Source organism: Entelurus aequoreus, linkage group LG13 (genome assembly GCF_033978785.1).
Source record: "Entelurus aequoreus isolate RoL-2023_Sb linkage group LG13, RoL_Eaeq_v1.1, whole genome shotgun sequence".
Taxonomy (NCBI): domain Eukaryota; kingdom Metazoa; phylum Chordata; class Actinopteri; order Syngnathiformes; family Syngnathidae; genus Entelurus; species Entelurus aequoreus.
Window position 1 is genome coordinate 18,125,369 of NC_084743.1, and position 15,589 is coordinate 18,140,957.

Genomic DNA, 15,589 nt, shown 5'->3' on the forward strand with positions numbered 1-15,589 from the left:
CATACAGTTTACTCTTTGAAACCGATACCGATAATTTCCGATATTACATTTTAAAGCATTTATCGGCCGATAATATCGGCAGTCCGATAATATTGGACATCTCTACCCGATACCAATGTTTTGGTAGCGGTACCAAAATTATTTCGATACTTTTCTAAATACAGGGGACCACAAAAAATGTCAATATTGGCTTTATTTTAACAATTCTTGATGGATGGTGAAATCCCTAAATTGGTTGAGAAATGTTGTTCTTAAACAATTTGCTCACGCATTTGTGTTGACCCTCGCCCCATCCTTGTTTGTGAATGATTGAGCTGAAGCTGTTTTTATACCCAATCATGGCACCCACCTGTTCCCAATTAGCCTGTTCACCTGTGGGATGTTCCAAATAAGTGTTTGATGAGCATTCCGCAACTTTCTCAGTCTTTTTTGCCACTTGTGCCAGCTTTTTTTTAAACATGTTGCAAGAATCAAATTCCAAATGAGCTAATATTTGCAGTTCGAACGTTAAATATTAAAGTTTTTTAAAGTACCAATGATTGTCACACACACACTAGATGTGGTGAAATTTGTCCTCTGCATTTGACCCATCCCCTTGGGGAGCAGTGGGGAGCAGTGGGCAGCAGCGGCGCCGCGCCCGGGAATCATTTTGGTGATTTAACCCCCAACTCCAACCCTTGATGCTGAGTGCCAAGCAGGGAGGTAATGGGTCCCATTTTTATAGTCTTTGGTATGACTCGGCTGGGATTTGAACTCCAACCTACCGATCTCAGGGCAGAATATCTTGTCTTTGCAGTCTTATTCAATTGAATATAGGTCGAAAAGGATGTGCAAATCATTGTATTCTGTTTTTATTTACCATTTACACCGGGCCGCACAAAAAATTTAAAAAAAAATATATATATATATATATATATATATATATATTTTTTTTTTTAATGAAATCAACATAAGAAACACAATATATACATTATATATCAATATAGATCAATACAGTCTGCAGGGATACAGTCTGTAAGCACACATGATTGTATTTATTTATGTAAAAAAAAAAAAAAAAAAAATTTTTTAAATACCCCCTGTCCGTGGGACAAATTTTCAAGCGTTGACCGGTCCGCAGCTACAAAAAGGTTGGGGACCACTGATTTACACAACATGCCAACTTCACTGGTTTGGGGTTTTGTAGATATGGGTGCAACTTTGCATGAGGTTGTAAAAGGACGTCCTCACCAAGTTGTTGTCGCAGGTGGTACTGGGGTGTGTTCAGGGACCAAACCTATGCCTTTGGCTATTGAACTCCTTCCAACGTCTCCAACAATTCCACGTGTGAAGCATGTTTCATTTCAATCCTTCGATTTGAAACAAACTATTCCACTGAGCACTGTCACGAAAGCAGCGAAGTAAAAAATAAATGTCAGCGCATTATCGTCCTCCTCAAGCGCTGCGCTTCCTGCTCACAAATCCCCACAGTCCCCCTCCCCGCCTCCAGCAGAATGAATGACTCGGTCTCTGTCAGTGTCATTGATCAGACCCCCGCAGCCGCACTAACTTCCTGGAAAGACCAGCCATCCTGAGAGCAACAATACTTCTATTGATCCCAGCCCTGACCGGCCTTCATTCTAGTAGGGAGTAACCATCCAGCCGCTCTGACTTATTGTCATGGAAACGAAAGCGTCAGGGGTGCAAAGGGGGGTGGTGGGTTTTGACGTCCTTGAAATGGAAGACTTTGTGTTGATAAAAAAAAAAAAAAGCTTTGTCCATTATTTGACCCTAACAATTTGGAAGCAGGGTCATGATTTGGTTAAGAATATATACTGTATTGCAAATCACTTACTGTATATATCTGTTTTGCAAGTATGCTTGAATTATTCAAAAGGTTTTTAGTAGAGGTGTCAGATAATGGCTTTTTTGCCAATATTCCGATATTGTCCAACTCTTAATTACCGATTCCGATATCAACCGATACCGATATATACAGTCGTGGAATCGACACATTATTATGCCTAATTTTGTTGTGATACTGCTGGATGCATTAAACAATGTAACTTTACCATGAATTGATTAACGTGGACCACGACTTAAACAAGTTGAAAAACTTATTCGGGTGTTAACGTTTAGTGGTCAATTGTACGGGATATGTACTGTACTGTGCAATCTACTAATACAAGTTTCAATCAATCAATCAAAAACAAGGTTTTCCAAAATAAGAGAACAACTTCAACTCCAGTTATGGAAAAAAGTGCCAACATGGCACTGCCATATTTATTATTGAAGTCACAAAGTGCATTATTTGTTTTAACATGCCTCAAAACAGCAGCTCTGAATTTGGGACAGGCTCTCCCTGAGATAATCCTAATACCTACTACAACTATGGGAAACACTTTACTTTGACTTTCTCACAGTGCATTATTTTTTATTTTTTTTAAACATGCCTCAAGACAACAGCTACAAAAACAATGAAGGCACACAGCTTCAGTCCAGAGTATACTAGAGCATACTTGCCAACCTTGAGACCTCCGAAGTCGGGGTTGGGGGTTCTGGGTAGGGATGTCCGATAATGGCTTTTTGCCGATATCCGATATGCCGATATTGTCCAACTCTTTAATTACCGATACCGATATCAACCGATATATACAGTCGTGGAATTAACACATTATTATGCCTAATTTGGACAACCAGGTATGGTGAAGATAAGGTACTTTTTAAAAAAAATGAATCAAATAAAATAAGATAAATAAATTAAAAACATTTTCTTGAATAAAAAAGAAAGTAAAACAATATAAAAACAGTTACATAGAAACTAGTAATTAATGAAAATTTGTAAAATTAACTGTTAAAGGTTAGTATTATTAGTGGACCAGCAGCACGCACAATCATGTGTGCTTACGGACTGTATCCCTTGCAGACTGTATTGATATATATTGATATATAATGTAGGAACCAGAATATTAATAACAGAAAGAAACAACCCTTTTGTGTGAATGAGTGTAAATGGGGTGGGTTGGTGCACTAATTGTAAGTGTATCTTGTGTTTTTTATGTGGATTTAATTTTAAAAAAATAAATAAATAAATAAATAACCCGATACTGATAATAAAAAAAACGATACCGATAATTTCCGATATTACATTTTAACGCATTTATCGGCCGATAATATCGGCAGACCGATATTATCGGACATCTCTAGTTCTGGGTATTTGTTCTGTTGTGTTTATGTTGTGTTACGGTGCGGATGTTCTCCCGAAATGTGTTTGTCATTCTTGTTTGGTGTGGGTTCACAGTGTGGCGCATATTTGTAACAGTGTTAAAGCTGTTTATACGGGCACCCTCAGTGTGACCTGTATGGCTGTTGATCAAGTATGCCTTGCATTCACTTGTGTGTGTGTAAAAGCCGCATATGTTATGTGACTGGGCCGGCACGCTGTTTGTATGGAGGAAAAGCGGACTTGACGACAGGTTGTAGAGGACGCTAAAGGCAGTGCCTTTAAGGCACGCCGTCAATAATGTTGTCCAGGTGGAAATCATAAGAAGGGTTGCCCCGGAAGATTTTCGGGAGGGGCACTGAAATTCGGGAGTATCCTGGGAAAATCGGGAGGTTGAAACGGATACCGATAATTTCCGATATTACATTTTAAAGCATTTATCGGCCAATAATATCGGACATCTCTAGTTTTTAGCAGTGATTTCACCTTCTACCTAATAATGTGCAGTATCTTTGCAATGGAGCTCTATGACCTATTCAAAAAAATTCAAGCAATGTTGTGAAAAAACTTGTATACAGGACAGTTCAGAATCCGATTCAATACTGTAAATTCCAGGGCTATATATTTAAGCCGCACCCACCAAATTTGAAAATAAATCAATATTTTTACAAGTGTTAGGCGCACCGGACCATAAGCCGCAGATACAGTATATACCGATACGAATTATATTGTGAATGTTAATTTACATACCTTAATTGTTTCCAAACAGTGCCTGTAACACGGCAGTAAAGCGGCGGATCAAACAAAACAGAAGTCATTGTCATGGGCCCACTAGCTGCTGAAGCTAGTGCTCCAATCAGCTAAACAGACTCGATGACGTTTTGGTGAATTTACAAAACTAAAACAATACAAAAAGAACACCATTGTAAGTTAATAATACTAAAGAAACTTGTCAACGCTAGCTTGATTACATTATGATAGCACGTACAAACATGCATGAAAACGCTTCTTCAGACATGGGACGGTTTAGTCAGTATGAATTGTTTTAGTTATATTGTATAACTTACAAACATTGCTTGGAGTGACGAATCAATAATACTTTGTTTTACTTCAAGTTCGAGGCATTAAAATAGGAGGAAATATATTTGACTTTTCTTGTATTATTTCCATTTCCATTATTTTTGTATTTCAAACACTTCTTAAGTTGGGATCCTGTTGTGCAAAACCTACTTTTCTTACTTGTTGGTACCTGCTTTTGTGTATTTGGGATCCCCATTAGTCCCGGAAATTTTAAAACAGAGATATTTTAACGTCAACAAATATTTCCATTCATGGGTTAGTTTATGGGCCAAACTATATCGGGATATGAGTTTTGTTCCTTATCGCCCAGCCCGACACCCGTGTTAACGACAGTGCTAGCACTATTTTTAATTGAGTGCTACAGTAGGCCTAATGATGGCCCTATGAAGAAAATACTTAATCTTAATTGCTCGGGTGTTGTCAACACGTAAGTGTGTCGCTCTCACGCATGCAGACACTATTTCTGTCAGTGAGCTTGGTGGACTGATGGAGACAACCACAAAGAGGGTTTGTCTCGTTCAGTCGCGTCGTCAATCACTTTCTCTTTTGGCTGCTCACTTTTGTCTTTTTCTCTATGACTCCTTGTCTTCATACTTTCCCTCAGCTGTGTGTGCGTGCGTGTACTCGCTCTTGTTTTACTCGGTATTTCTTTTTGTCTCGTGTCGTTTTTTTTTGTTTTTTTTCACGACGTCACGCTTGGTTCAGCCCCGCAGCCATCCAAAATACGGAGTTTCCTCTGGTAGGTTGTTGTGGAAAAGGAGCAGAAAGAATGCACCGACATGCTCGCCCATGTCCTCGCGTCTATTTTCACAATGTACGACGAGCACGCTTCCTACAAACGCTGTAGTTCCAAAGTGAGGAGTGTTTCCCAGTCAACAAGGAATAAAAACAGCTCAGAGTAATTTGCCCATTTGACTTGAGAAGCTGTTTTAGACAAACTGGAAGAAACATACAAATTTCCTTTAAAAATGCAATAAGTGCACGATAAGCAACATTTACTCTTATTAATGGAAATTCACAAGTGATAGTCATTGGGTTGCTATTCGGAATTACAAACCCCAAAACTAGTGAAGTTGGCACGTTGTGTGAATGGTAAATAAAAACAGAATACAATGATTTGCAAATCCTTTTCAACCTATATTCAATTGAATAGACTGCAAAGACAAGATACTTAACGTTAGAACTGTATATTTTTTTGGTTGTTGTTGCAAATATTAGCTTATTTGGAATTTGATGCCTGCAACATGCAACAAAAAGCTGGCACACGTGGCAAAAAAGACTGAGAAAGTTGAGGAATGCTCGCCAAACACTTATTTGGAACATCCCACAGGTGAACAGGCTAATTGGGAACATTTTATTTAAAATGTTCGCAATATTCAGGGTTTCTCACTAGGAAACATCACAATGTATAAAATCCATAAATTGCTATGAAATTATAAGAAATTTAATAGATGGCGAGTTATTGTGATTTAGCTAAATCCTGTATATTTTTACCGATTTTTTCAGGAGATTTTCTCCGTTTCGAAATGCAAATGTTGATGCTCCTCTTTGACACATGTAATACTAGAGCTTTTTGTGCTAAATTAACCACAACTGTAGCGCCACATAAAACATTACGTCGTACTGGTATGATGTTTCCTAAAAAAATAATATTAAACAACATAAAGCCTTGTCCAGCTGTTTACTGACATAGTATTCATGTTTAAATAACTTTTACTGCAAATGAATATCAGCTCCAAATATCGGTACTCTGCCTTCTTGACTACCGTATTTTCCGGACCATAGGACGCACCGAATTATAGGGCGCATTACAGGAGTCATATTTATTTTTTATTTTTTTTCTAAATGTAAAACACTTCCTTGTGGTCTACTTAACATGGAGCTAACTGTTTTAATGACATTCAGACTTTACTTAAATCAATAACGGAGCAGCATCTCCTCATCCACCGGGAATGTGTCCCGTGAAAAACCGTCCGACCGGAACTCTCTAATAACTAAAGTTCCTTGGGTGAATAATGTAAACTCACTACACCGGTATGTTTTAGCGCTTTCATGGCGAGTTTACTGACGGATATAAGTAAGAACTTTACACTACTTTATATTAGAAATGGCAACAGCGGAGGATGAATGTCCCATAACAAGAAGATAGAGGAAAAAGACGAAGCTTATCGACTAAGGTCTACAAAAGCAGACACGCTCAATTTTTTAGGATTTATGCAGATCCCAAATTCAGATCAGCAGGTACCAGAAGGTAAGAAAAGTTGCTTTTGCATAATATTGCAAAACTAAACGCCAGATAATGTCTTAACTTATACACACACCATACTAATACTCGTATGTTTAATGCGCCGACAATCCATAATGCGGCTTCATAGCTTACCAAAGTCGTACTAAAATATTTTGATAGATTGTTGAGCACCGTGTGTAACGTTCTATATTTTCAATGGAACATATAAAATGTTTGGTGTTGTTTACTTGAGTCATATTGCCAACATAGTGCAGTCTACACGTATCTCTTATGTTTGACTGCCATCTACTGGTCACACTTATCATTACACCATGTACCAAATAAAATTGCTTTGAGGTCGGTAAGCAAAAGCAGAATTATTCCGTACATTAGGCGCACCGGGTTATAAGGCGCACTGTCGAGTTTTCAGGGGGAAAAAAAGGATTTTAAAGTGCGCCTTATAGTCCGGAAAATATGGTACTAATAATCTGTGTTGGTATCGGTCGTTCTTGAGTTGGCAACCCTACTTGTAAGTCAAAATGAGACTGCGGGGTCAAGGTAATAAAACTACAGTATACATCATGTCATTCACTGCGATAAAAATGTAGATACACCTTATCGATGTCCTGTATACTTTCTAATTGTAGTCCCAGTGAAGAGATGGGGCGTTTGACCTCGGTCTATAGAAGTTTCTCTGTCAGCGCCCTGCTGGTCAGCGTACAATTGATCTGCAGCCAGCGTTCAAGGCTCATTGTCTTACAGCTAAGCAATAGCTCATTGATTATTAAGCATCTTCAATGCAAATGGAAGGAGGTGTACCTGCGTGTATTCTTTTGTCTAAATCATTCAGCTGCGGTGTTGAAGTGAGCGGTAAGGAAATGAAGAGCAGCGCGGTTGATTCCCACCTAACAAGACACACACACACACAGGGCTAATAGACGGCTGGTGAACCTTGAGGCGACGATATCAACAAGGCAACTGTCAGCCATCAATCTGCTCGTGCCTTGCACATATATTCACACTCTCACGCATGTTCACGCACTGGGCTGTAAAAGTGTGTCACCAGGGAAAAGAGAGTGGCGGACCAAAGCAGTAGGGCAGCGTGTGTGTGTGTGTGTGTGTGTGTGTGTGTGCTTTCCCGTGGGAGCTCACTTGATTTCAGCAGGATCAGGTGTGACTTTCTGCTCCACTTGTGCTTCCACAGTTTATGCTCTCACCCATCCTTCTCTCTCATGGAACTCTGTGATATGAACGACTATTTGGATCAATGAACTGCTGCTGGTCACATGTTGCGTGTATCTGCATAGTACATTTACAACAGCAACCCACTTGTTGTGAAACCAGGCGTGTATGTGTTGCATAGCGTATTTTCAAGACTATAGAGCCGCACCCACTAAATTAAAAAAAATTAGAGATGTCCGGTAATGGCTTTTTTGCCGATATGGTCACTATAGACAGCGATTTTAAATTTGACAAACAAGTCAATGGCGTTTTAAAATCGTGTTTTTATCATCTTCGTCTTTTAGCAAAGGTAAAACCATTTTTATCTTTTAACCTTTTTGAACAAGTCGTGCATGCTTTTATTTCAAGTCGCCTGGACTACTGCAATGCACTTTATGCTGGAATTAGCCAAAAAGCTCTCTCCCGGTTCCAGTTAGTCCAGAACGCGGCAGCACGACTTTTAACAGGGGCCAGGAAACGTGAGCATATAACCCCAATTCTTCGGAGTTTGCACTGGCTCCCTGTTCATTTTAGAATTGATTTTAAATCCTTGCTGTTTGTTTTTAAAGCTTTACATGGACTGGCACCTCAGTATATCTCTGACCTCATCCAAATTTACACACCTGCGCGCGCTCTGAGGTCCGAGAGCCAGCTCCAGCTCGTGGTGCCCAGGACGAGACTTAAAACCAGGGGAGACAGGGCCTTCTCTGTGGTCGGCCCTAAACTCTGGAACACTCTGCCCCTCCATGTTCAAACGGCTCCCACAGTGGAGTGTTTTAAGTCTCGTCTTAAGACCCACTTTTATTCTTTGGCTTTTAACACTACGTGAGTTGTGTGGTCTTCTGTCCTCTGTTGTCCTGTGTGGTTAGGGTTAGGGTTATACATTTTGATGTCTATTTTACTGTTTTAATTGGTTTTACCCTTTAAAATCGTTTTTAATCATATTTATTTTTTATATTGTCTCTGTATTGGTTTTCTATTCATTTATTCTTTGTTTTTATTCAGTCATTAGTGTAGCATAATATTGTTTTTAATATTATTTTTAATATCGTTTTTAATATTGTTTTTAATATTGTTTTTAACATGGCTGTGCAGCACTTTGGAAACATTCTTGTTGTGTAAATGTGCTATATAAATAAAGTGGATTGGATTGGATTGATATCTAATATTCCGATATTGTCCAACTCTTAATTACCGATTCCGATATCAACCAATACTGATATGTACAGTCGTGGAATTAACACATTATTATGCCTAATTTTGTTGTGATGCCCCGCTGGATGCATTAAACAATGTAACGAGGTTTTCCAAAATAAATCAACTCAAGTTATGAAAAAAAATGCCAACATGGCACTGCCATATTTATTATTGAAGTCACAAAGTGCATTATTTTTTTTAACATGCCTCAAAACAGCAGCTTGGAATTTGGGACATGCTCTCCCTGAGAGAGCATGAGGAGGTGGGGGGTGGGGCGGTAGGAGGTTGCGGGTTGTGTATATTGTAGCGTCCCGGAAGAGTTAGTGCTGCAAGGGGTTCCGGGTATTTGTTCTGTTGTGTTTATGTTGTGTTACGGTGCGGATGTTCTCCCGAAATGTGTTTGTCATTCTTGTTTGGTGTGGGTTCACAGTGTGGCGCATATTTGTAACAGTGTTAGTTGTTTATATGGCCACCCTCAGTGTGACCTGTATGGCTGTTGACCAAGTATGCATGGCATTCACTTGTGTGTGTGAAAAGCCGTAGATATTAAGTGACTCGGCTGGCACACAAAGGCAGCGCCTTTAAGGTTTATTGGCGCTCTGTACTTCTCCCTACGTCCGTGTACCACTCCGTACAGCGGCGTTTTAAAAAGTCATACATTTTACTTTTTGAAACCGATACCGAAAATTTCCGATATTACATTTTAAAGCATTTATCAGCCGATAATATCGGACATCTCTAGTTGCATACCATATTTTCAGAAATATAGAGCGCACCGGCATATAAGCCGCACCCATAAATAAAAAAATTTAATAAAATAAAAATCCATATATTAGCTGCACCGGAGTTTATTTATATACCTTAATTGTTTCCAAACAGTGTCTGTAACACGGCAGTAAAACGGCTGATCAAACACCATGTACCAAATAAAATTGCTTCGAGGTCGGTTAGCAAAACCAGAATTATTCCGTACACCAGGCGCACCGGGTTATAAGGCGCACTGTCGAGTTTTGAGAAGAAAATAAAAGGACTTTAAGTGCGCCTTATAGTCCGGAAACTACGGCAAGTAAACGCAGTCTCAAAGGAATATAACCCGCGGAGGAACTTTCTGACAATACGTCCAAAATTTCGATGTCCGGCCCCTGAGCCCTTAGGCTCTTGAAACTGCGGTCCTCTTCATTATGTCGTTGAACAGCCCCCATGTAGAATGATGACATCAAGTTTTCTACACTCTCTGTATTTTTTAGGAGGCTCCACTGTCCACACACACACACACACACACACACACACACACACACACACTACACACACACACACGCTACAATGTCCCCCAGGCAAACATGAGTTTCATTCTTGAGACATGTTCTTGTGCAGAGAGAATGATGCTGTTAAATATGTTTATTAGTGCACACTGAAATGCTGCAGACAAGTATGGAGGGGAAATAGTCTTTTCAGCAGCACACTTTTATACAACATGGCACCTTCAGTGAAGTCCCACTGAATGAGATGTAATGTAATTAGTTCCTCCCCCGACTGTCTGGTGAAGTTCAGTAACCGCAAACTGACAAGGACACACATCAGATTTCGGAGCGTCCTTTTTTTTACTCCCAAATACTATGTCGCAGTTTTGCAGTATCAGGGTCACAGCCTTTTAATGATTTGTCTCTCTTCTGCCTTATTTTTTTTTTTTGTAGAAGTCCGATCATGGGCAGATCTTGCAAGATGCTGTCTTCAAGCACCTGGAGCTGACTGAAAGAGACTACTTTGGCCTGTACTTGGCAGATGACTCCTCGGATACCCCGGTCAGTATCATGTTAGGTTAATCCAGAGTTATTGTATTTATCCAAACGGTGTGTGTGTGTGTGATTACGGCACACAAGTGTGTTTGTATCGTCACACACAGTGTTAGCATATTTTTGACAAGTGCGTGTGTGTGTGTGGCCATGGGTGAATAATTTAACCCTCCTATTGACCTCGATTTTTGCCTACACCATCGTTCCTCAGGGGTCACATAGACCCCAGAGATGTAAAGCTCTATAAGTTGTTGTGTGTGGGAGTAAGACACATGATCCAATTGACTTTTTTGTGCTCCCAAGTCTTCTGAACACAGAGAAGTCAACTCTGAGTCGATCTGACCATCATACACTGAATTATTGTTGTTTGAATACCGTTTGGTGTCAAATTTGACCGTTTTTTATTGATTTTTTGGCACACTACGCCCCCCCCCCAGATAACCTCCCAGTGGTAAACCACTTATTTGTGCTCCTAGGTCCCCTGAACACAAAGAAACAAATTGTGAGTCAATCCAACCATCTTAGACCGAGTTATCGCAGTTTGAATACTGTTAGGCGGCCATCATTGAATGTGACCGAATTGTATTAATTGTATGGTGTTGTTGTTGTTGTTGTTTTTTGCCATTTAGATTGCACTTAGTCAGGCTTCTACCCTAAGACCAGCTATAGCTCTTAGGGTCATGGAAGCACGCAAACCCCCTGACCACGATAAGGTGGCAATCCTCCAGGGGGAAGTTTTTTATAACTTTTTTTTTTTTTCTTTTTTTTTTTTTTCAACAACAACAAATATCTGACCGTTGGCCATTTGGAGTGTCCATTTGAAAATAACAATATTCGTCTCACTCTCCAAGAAAGGGTCAAGCACAAACCCTCTGACCAGGATAAGGTGGCAATCCTCAATGGGGGAAGTTTTTTTATTACTCTTTATATTTTGTATTTTTTTTTTTTTTGTTTTGTTTTTTTTCAACAACAACAAATATCTGACCATTGGCCGGCCATTTGGAGTGTCCATAATTGAAGAAAAAAATAACAAGACAGTAGGCTATTTACCAAAAATATTGTCTTATTTCAAAAAAACTAAAATACTGTAAAAGTCTGCCACTCCTATTTTTTCACAGACTGCAAAAAGTAGCCTAGAGTCTACCTCTCTCAAGAAATGTAAAACAAATGAAAAATGGCAATATTCATCCCCCACTCTCCAAGAAAGGGTAAAGCACTACTGGGCACATGATCCACAACGGATGTGCTCCTTGCAGATGTATTTGCCACATCCCCCACATGTATTAGTTGTCTTGTTATCGTTCCTAGTGGAACAGATCTGGCACCTGCCTCGTTTTTGCCCTCTGGCCACTGGAGGATTGGAGGTGTGTGCCTCCCTCTGAACATCCTCCACTATCACCACAGCAGCCGCTGAGGCTCTTGGTAGGACAACTCTTCGTGCAATTTGGGGTTGCACCAGCGCGTACCCCAGCTGTTCCAGGAACAGCCTCCTCCGGTACAGCTTTTCGCTGTTCCAGCCTTCACTGATCTCCCTCCAAAGCACAAAAGCGTTGTAGGCACTCACATCGATGATGTTGAAGAATACAACAAGGGGCCATCGTGCAGTCATGCGTCGGCAGCTGTACGTGCCTGTGACTTTATCCAGGTTGTCAACACCACCCTTTGTGGCATTGTAGTCCAACACCATTTGTGGCTTCTTGTCCTCCCTGGTGCTGAGCTGGGCATCCTTGTGCATCGTACTCATGAGCACAACGTTCTTCCCTTTCTTGGGGCAATACGAAACAGCTGTGGCGTTCTCAGTGAAGGCAAACACTGAGGATGTAGCCTGTCTGTTCTTGATTGCAACAAGCTCAGAGGGAAGCTCTGGCTTGTTCTTGCGGACTGTCCCCAGCATGGTGACTTTCCGCTTTGCGAGTTCTTCACCAAGGGCATAGGAGGTGAAGAAGTTGTCGCACGTTATATTGTGCCCCTCCAGTCCCTCAGCCATGTCCAGGACAACCCTCATGCCCTGATTTTTTTCAGGTGCTTCCCCAGGGGCTTTGCCGGTGTAGACCTGCATATTCCAGGCATAGCTCGACTGGGCATCACATGCTGCCCATATTTTAATGCCGTATTTGGCTGGTTTACTCGGGATGTACTGTCTAAATGGACAGCGGCCACGAAACGCCACCAGACATTCATCCACAGTCACATGGGGGCCTGGGTTGTAAAGCAATGGCAGTTGCTGAACCCACTTGTCCCATACATCCCGGATAGCTGCCAGCTTGTCATGTTCTCTCCGGCCCTGTCTTTTCTCTCTGTCATCGAACCGTAGGACACGAGACATAATATGGAATTTCTTCAGAGACATGGTGGCTGGGAAGATGGCCCTTCCAGTCTCTTTATTCCACAGGCTTTCTGCTGCCTCGCCTTTGGACTTGTACACGCCCCCCAAAATGAGCAACCCGATGTATGCCTGCAAGTCAATTGCATCGATCGGCTTCCAACTGTCCCCAAACACACGACTCCCCTCTAAATTGGTCATCAAGAGTACATGGTTCTCAATTGATGGTGTCATGAGGAGCTCAAATGCAGATTTTATGTCTTGGACACGGCTAATCGCATATCGGGTTGGGCCTGGAACCATTTTGATGACATTACCAGCGCTAAGTCTACCCTGCCGTTGACGTGGGGCAGGGGACCACGACAACTTTCCATTTTTGGACAGGAAAATGTCTGCTGGTGTTCCAGTGTTGACAGGAACTTCAGCATCAAGGGTCTCATCCTCATCAGAGGACGATGCCCCATAATCAGGGTCTTCCACAACATTGTCTTCGATTTCAGACACATTTTCCTCTATGTCTACCTCTTCACTAAAAACCTGATCCAAAACCTCCTGGACAGAGAACGTCTTGTGGTTTGGCATCATCAAACTCAAAACAAGAGAGAGAGAGAGAGAGAGTATATCACAAACAGCAGCAGAGAAATGGTTTAGAAGGCAAACTCGAAACAAGAGAGAGAGAGAGAGTATATCACAAACAGCAGCAGAGAAATGGTTTAGAAGGCAAACTCGAAACAAGAGAGAGAGAGAGAGAGTATATCACAAACAGCAGCAGAGACAGCAGCAGAGAAATGGTTTAGAAGGCTGCTATGCGAGTGCTTTTATATGTTTGCTCCTCCTCCTCCCCTCCTCCTGTTCTCACACGGCGCGGGAACGGAATGTTTGAACTGTTCCGACATCCCGCCATTCCGACAGAGTATAAATTATAAATTTATTTTCAAGACCATTTATCTCAGTGGTTTCTGCATCAATTACTAATAAAGATCTACTCACTGCTTTTTTCTGTGTTCAGGGGACTTAGGAGCACAAATAAATGGTTTCCTACTGGGATGTTCGAGGTAGAAAAACGCTAAAATGGCCACCAAACGCTACTCAAACCACACTAGTTCAGCATGTAATAGTCAGATAAACTCACAGTGATTGTTCCATTTCATTTCTTGTGTGACACTTATATGGAAAACTGAGTTTATATGTATTTGTACGTTCAGAAATTACGAAAATCACTTTTGGTCACATTCAAGACCAAGCCTAACAGTATTCAAACTGCAATAACTCGGTCTATGATGGTTGGATTGACTCACTATTTGTTTCTTTGTGTTCAGGGGACTTAGGAGCACACATAAGTAATTTCCCACTGGGGGGTATTTGGTGGGGGGGGGGTGCAATGTGCCGAAATATCTATGGAAAACTGTCAAAATGGCTGCCAAACGATATTAAACCAACAATAATTCAGTGTATGATGGTCAGATCAACTCACAATTGAATTCTCTGTGTTCAGATCACTTGGGAGCACAAAAAAGTCAATTGGATCATGTGTCTCACTCTAACACACAAAGACTTATAGTGCTTTCCAATCCTGGGGTCTATATGACCCCTGAGGAACGATGGCGTGGTCAAAATGTGTACAGAGAAATGAGAAACAATCATGCAGTTGATTTTATATTTTTCTGTGTCTCCCTGATGGATTAGGAAAAGTCATGAAATATTAGGAAGAAAAACTAATGACAACCATCTTTTTAGAGACTCTCAAAATGCCTTGGGGTCACATTGACCCCAAGGACAATAGGAGGGTTAAGTGATAAAGTCATGCTGTGGAAGCGTTATGGTGTCTCTAAGTGTCTCTCAATCAATATTTTACAGCGCTGGCTCGATCCCAACAAGCCCATCAGGAAGCAGTTAAAAAGTAGGTGAAATCCACAACATACCACTTTTACGTACCGGCACCCTCAGACCATTTTCCAGCGACCACTAAAGCCAAGTCTAAATAAATGCCACATTTCAGAATTTACCAGCTGCGATCTGCAGTCTGACCTTAGCGAAGGCTGAAAAATCTGCTCTCCACCTCGGGCGAAATTATCCAGTCCACATGTTCTCAAATGTTGAGTCCGCTTAAAGCAGCGGTTAAACCCCATTTCAACTCTGCCTTTAAATTTGATAGTAAGTCACTTAAACATGTGGCATCAAAAGCCTATTCCTGTCGTACTATTCCAGATTTGCAGCTCTGTTGGACTACAGTATTTTCTGGTCTGATAGAGCACCCTGGTATTTAAGACACAGCCACCAAATTTTAGAAGAAAAAAATAGTCTTACATACATTAGCCGCACCCGACTATAAACCGCAGATATACACTACCGTTCAAAAGTTTGGGGTCACATTGAAATGTCCTTATTTTTGAAGGAAAAGCACTGTACTTTTCAATGAAGATAACTTTAAACTAGTCTTAACTTTAAAGAAATACACTCTATACATTGCTAATGTGGTAAATGACTATTCTAGCTGCAAATGTCTGGTTTTTGGTGCAATATCTACATAGGTGTATAGAGGGCCA

At 40.8% G+C, this 15,589-nt stretch overlaps 2 protein-coding genes across 3 annotated transcripts in view; one reads left to right on the forward strand and one right to left on the reverse strand.

Moving 5' to 3' along the window:
- Nucleotides 1–15,589, reverse strand: part of LOC133663222 (frizzled-7-like) — a 791,936-nt gene that overhangs the window by 288,482 nt on the left and 487,865 nt on the right. The window lies entirely within an intron of this gene.
- Nucleotides 1–15,589, forward strand: part of ptpn4a (protein tyrosine phosphatase non-receptor type 4a) — a 134,434-nt gene that overhangs the window by 55,494 nt on the left and 63,351 nt on the right. For both annotated transcript variants that reach the window (XM_062067522.1, XM_062067521.1), the window contains exons 3-4: nt 10,622–10,729; nt 14,901–14,943. In XM_062067522.1, the coding sequence (XP_061923506.1) occupies nt 10,622–10,729; nt 14,901–14,943 (151 nt within the window). The remainder of the gene's footprint in view (nt 1–10,621; nt 10,730–14,900; nt 14,944–15,589) is intronic.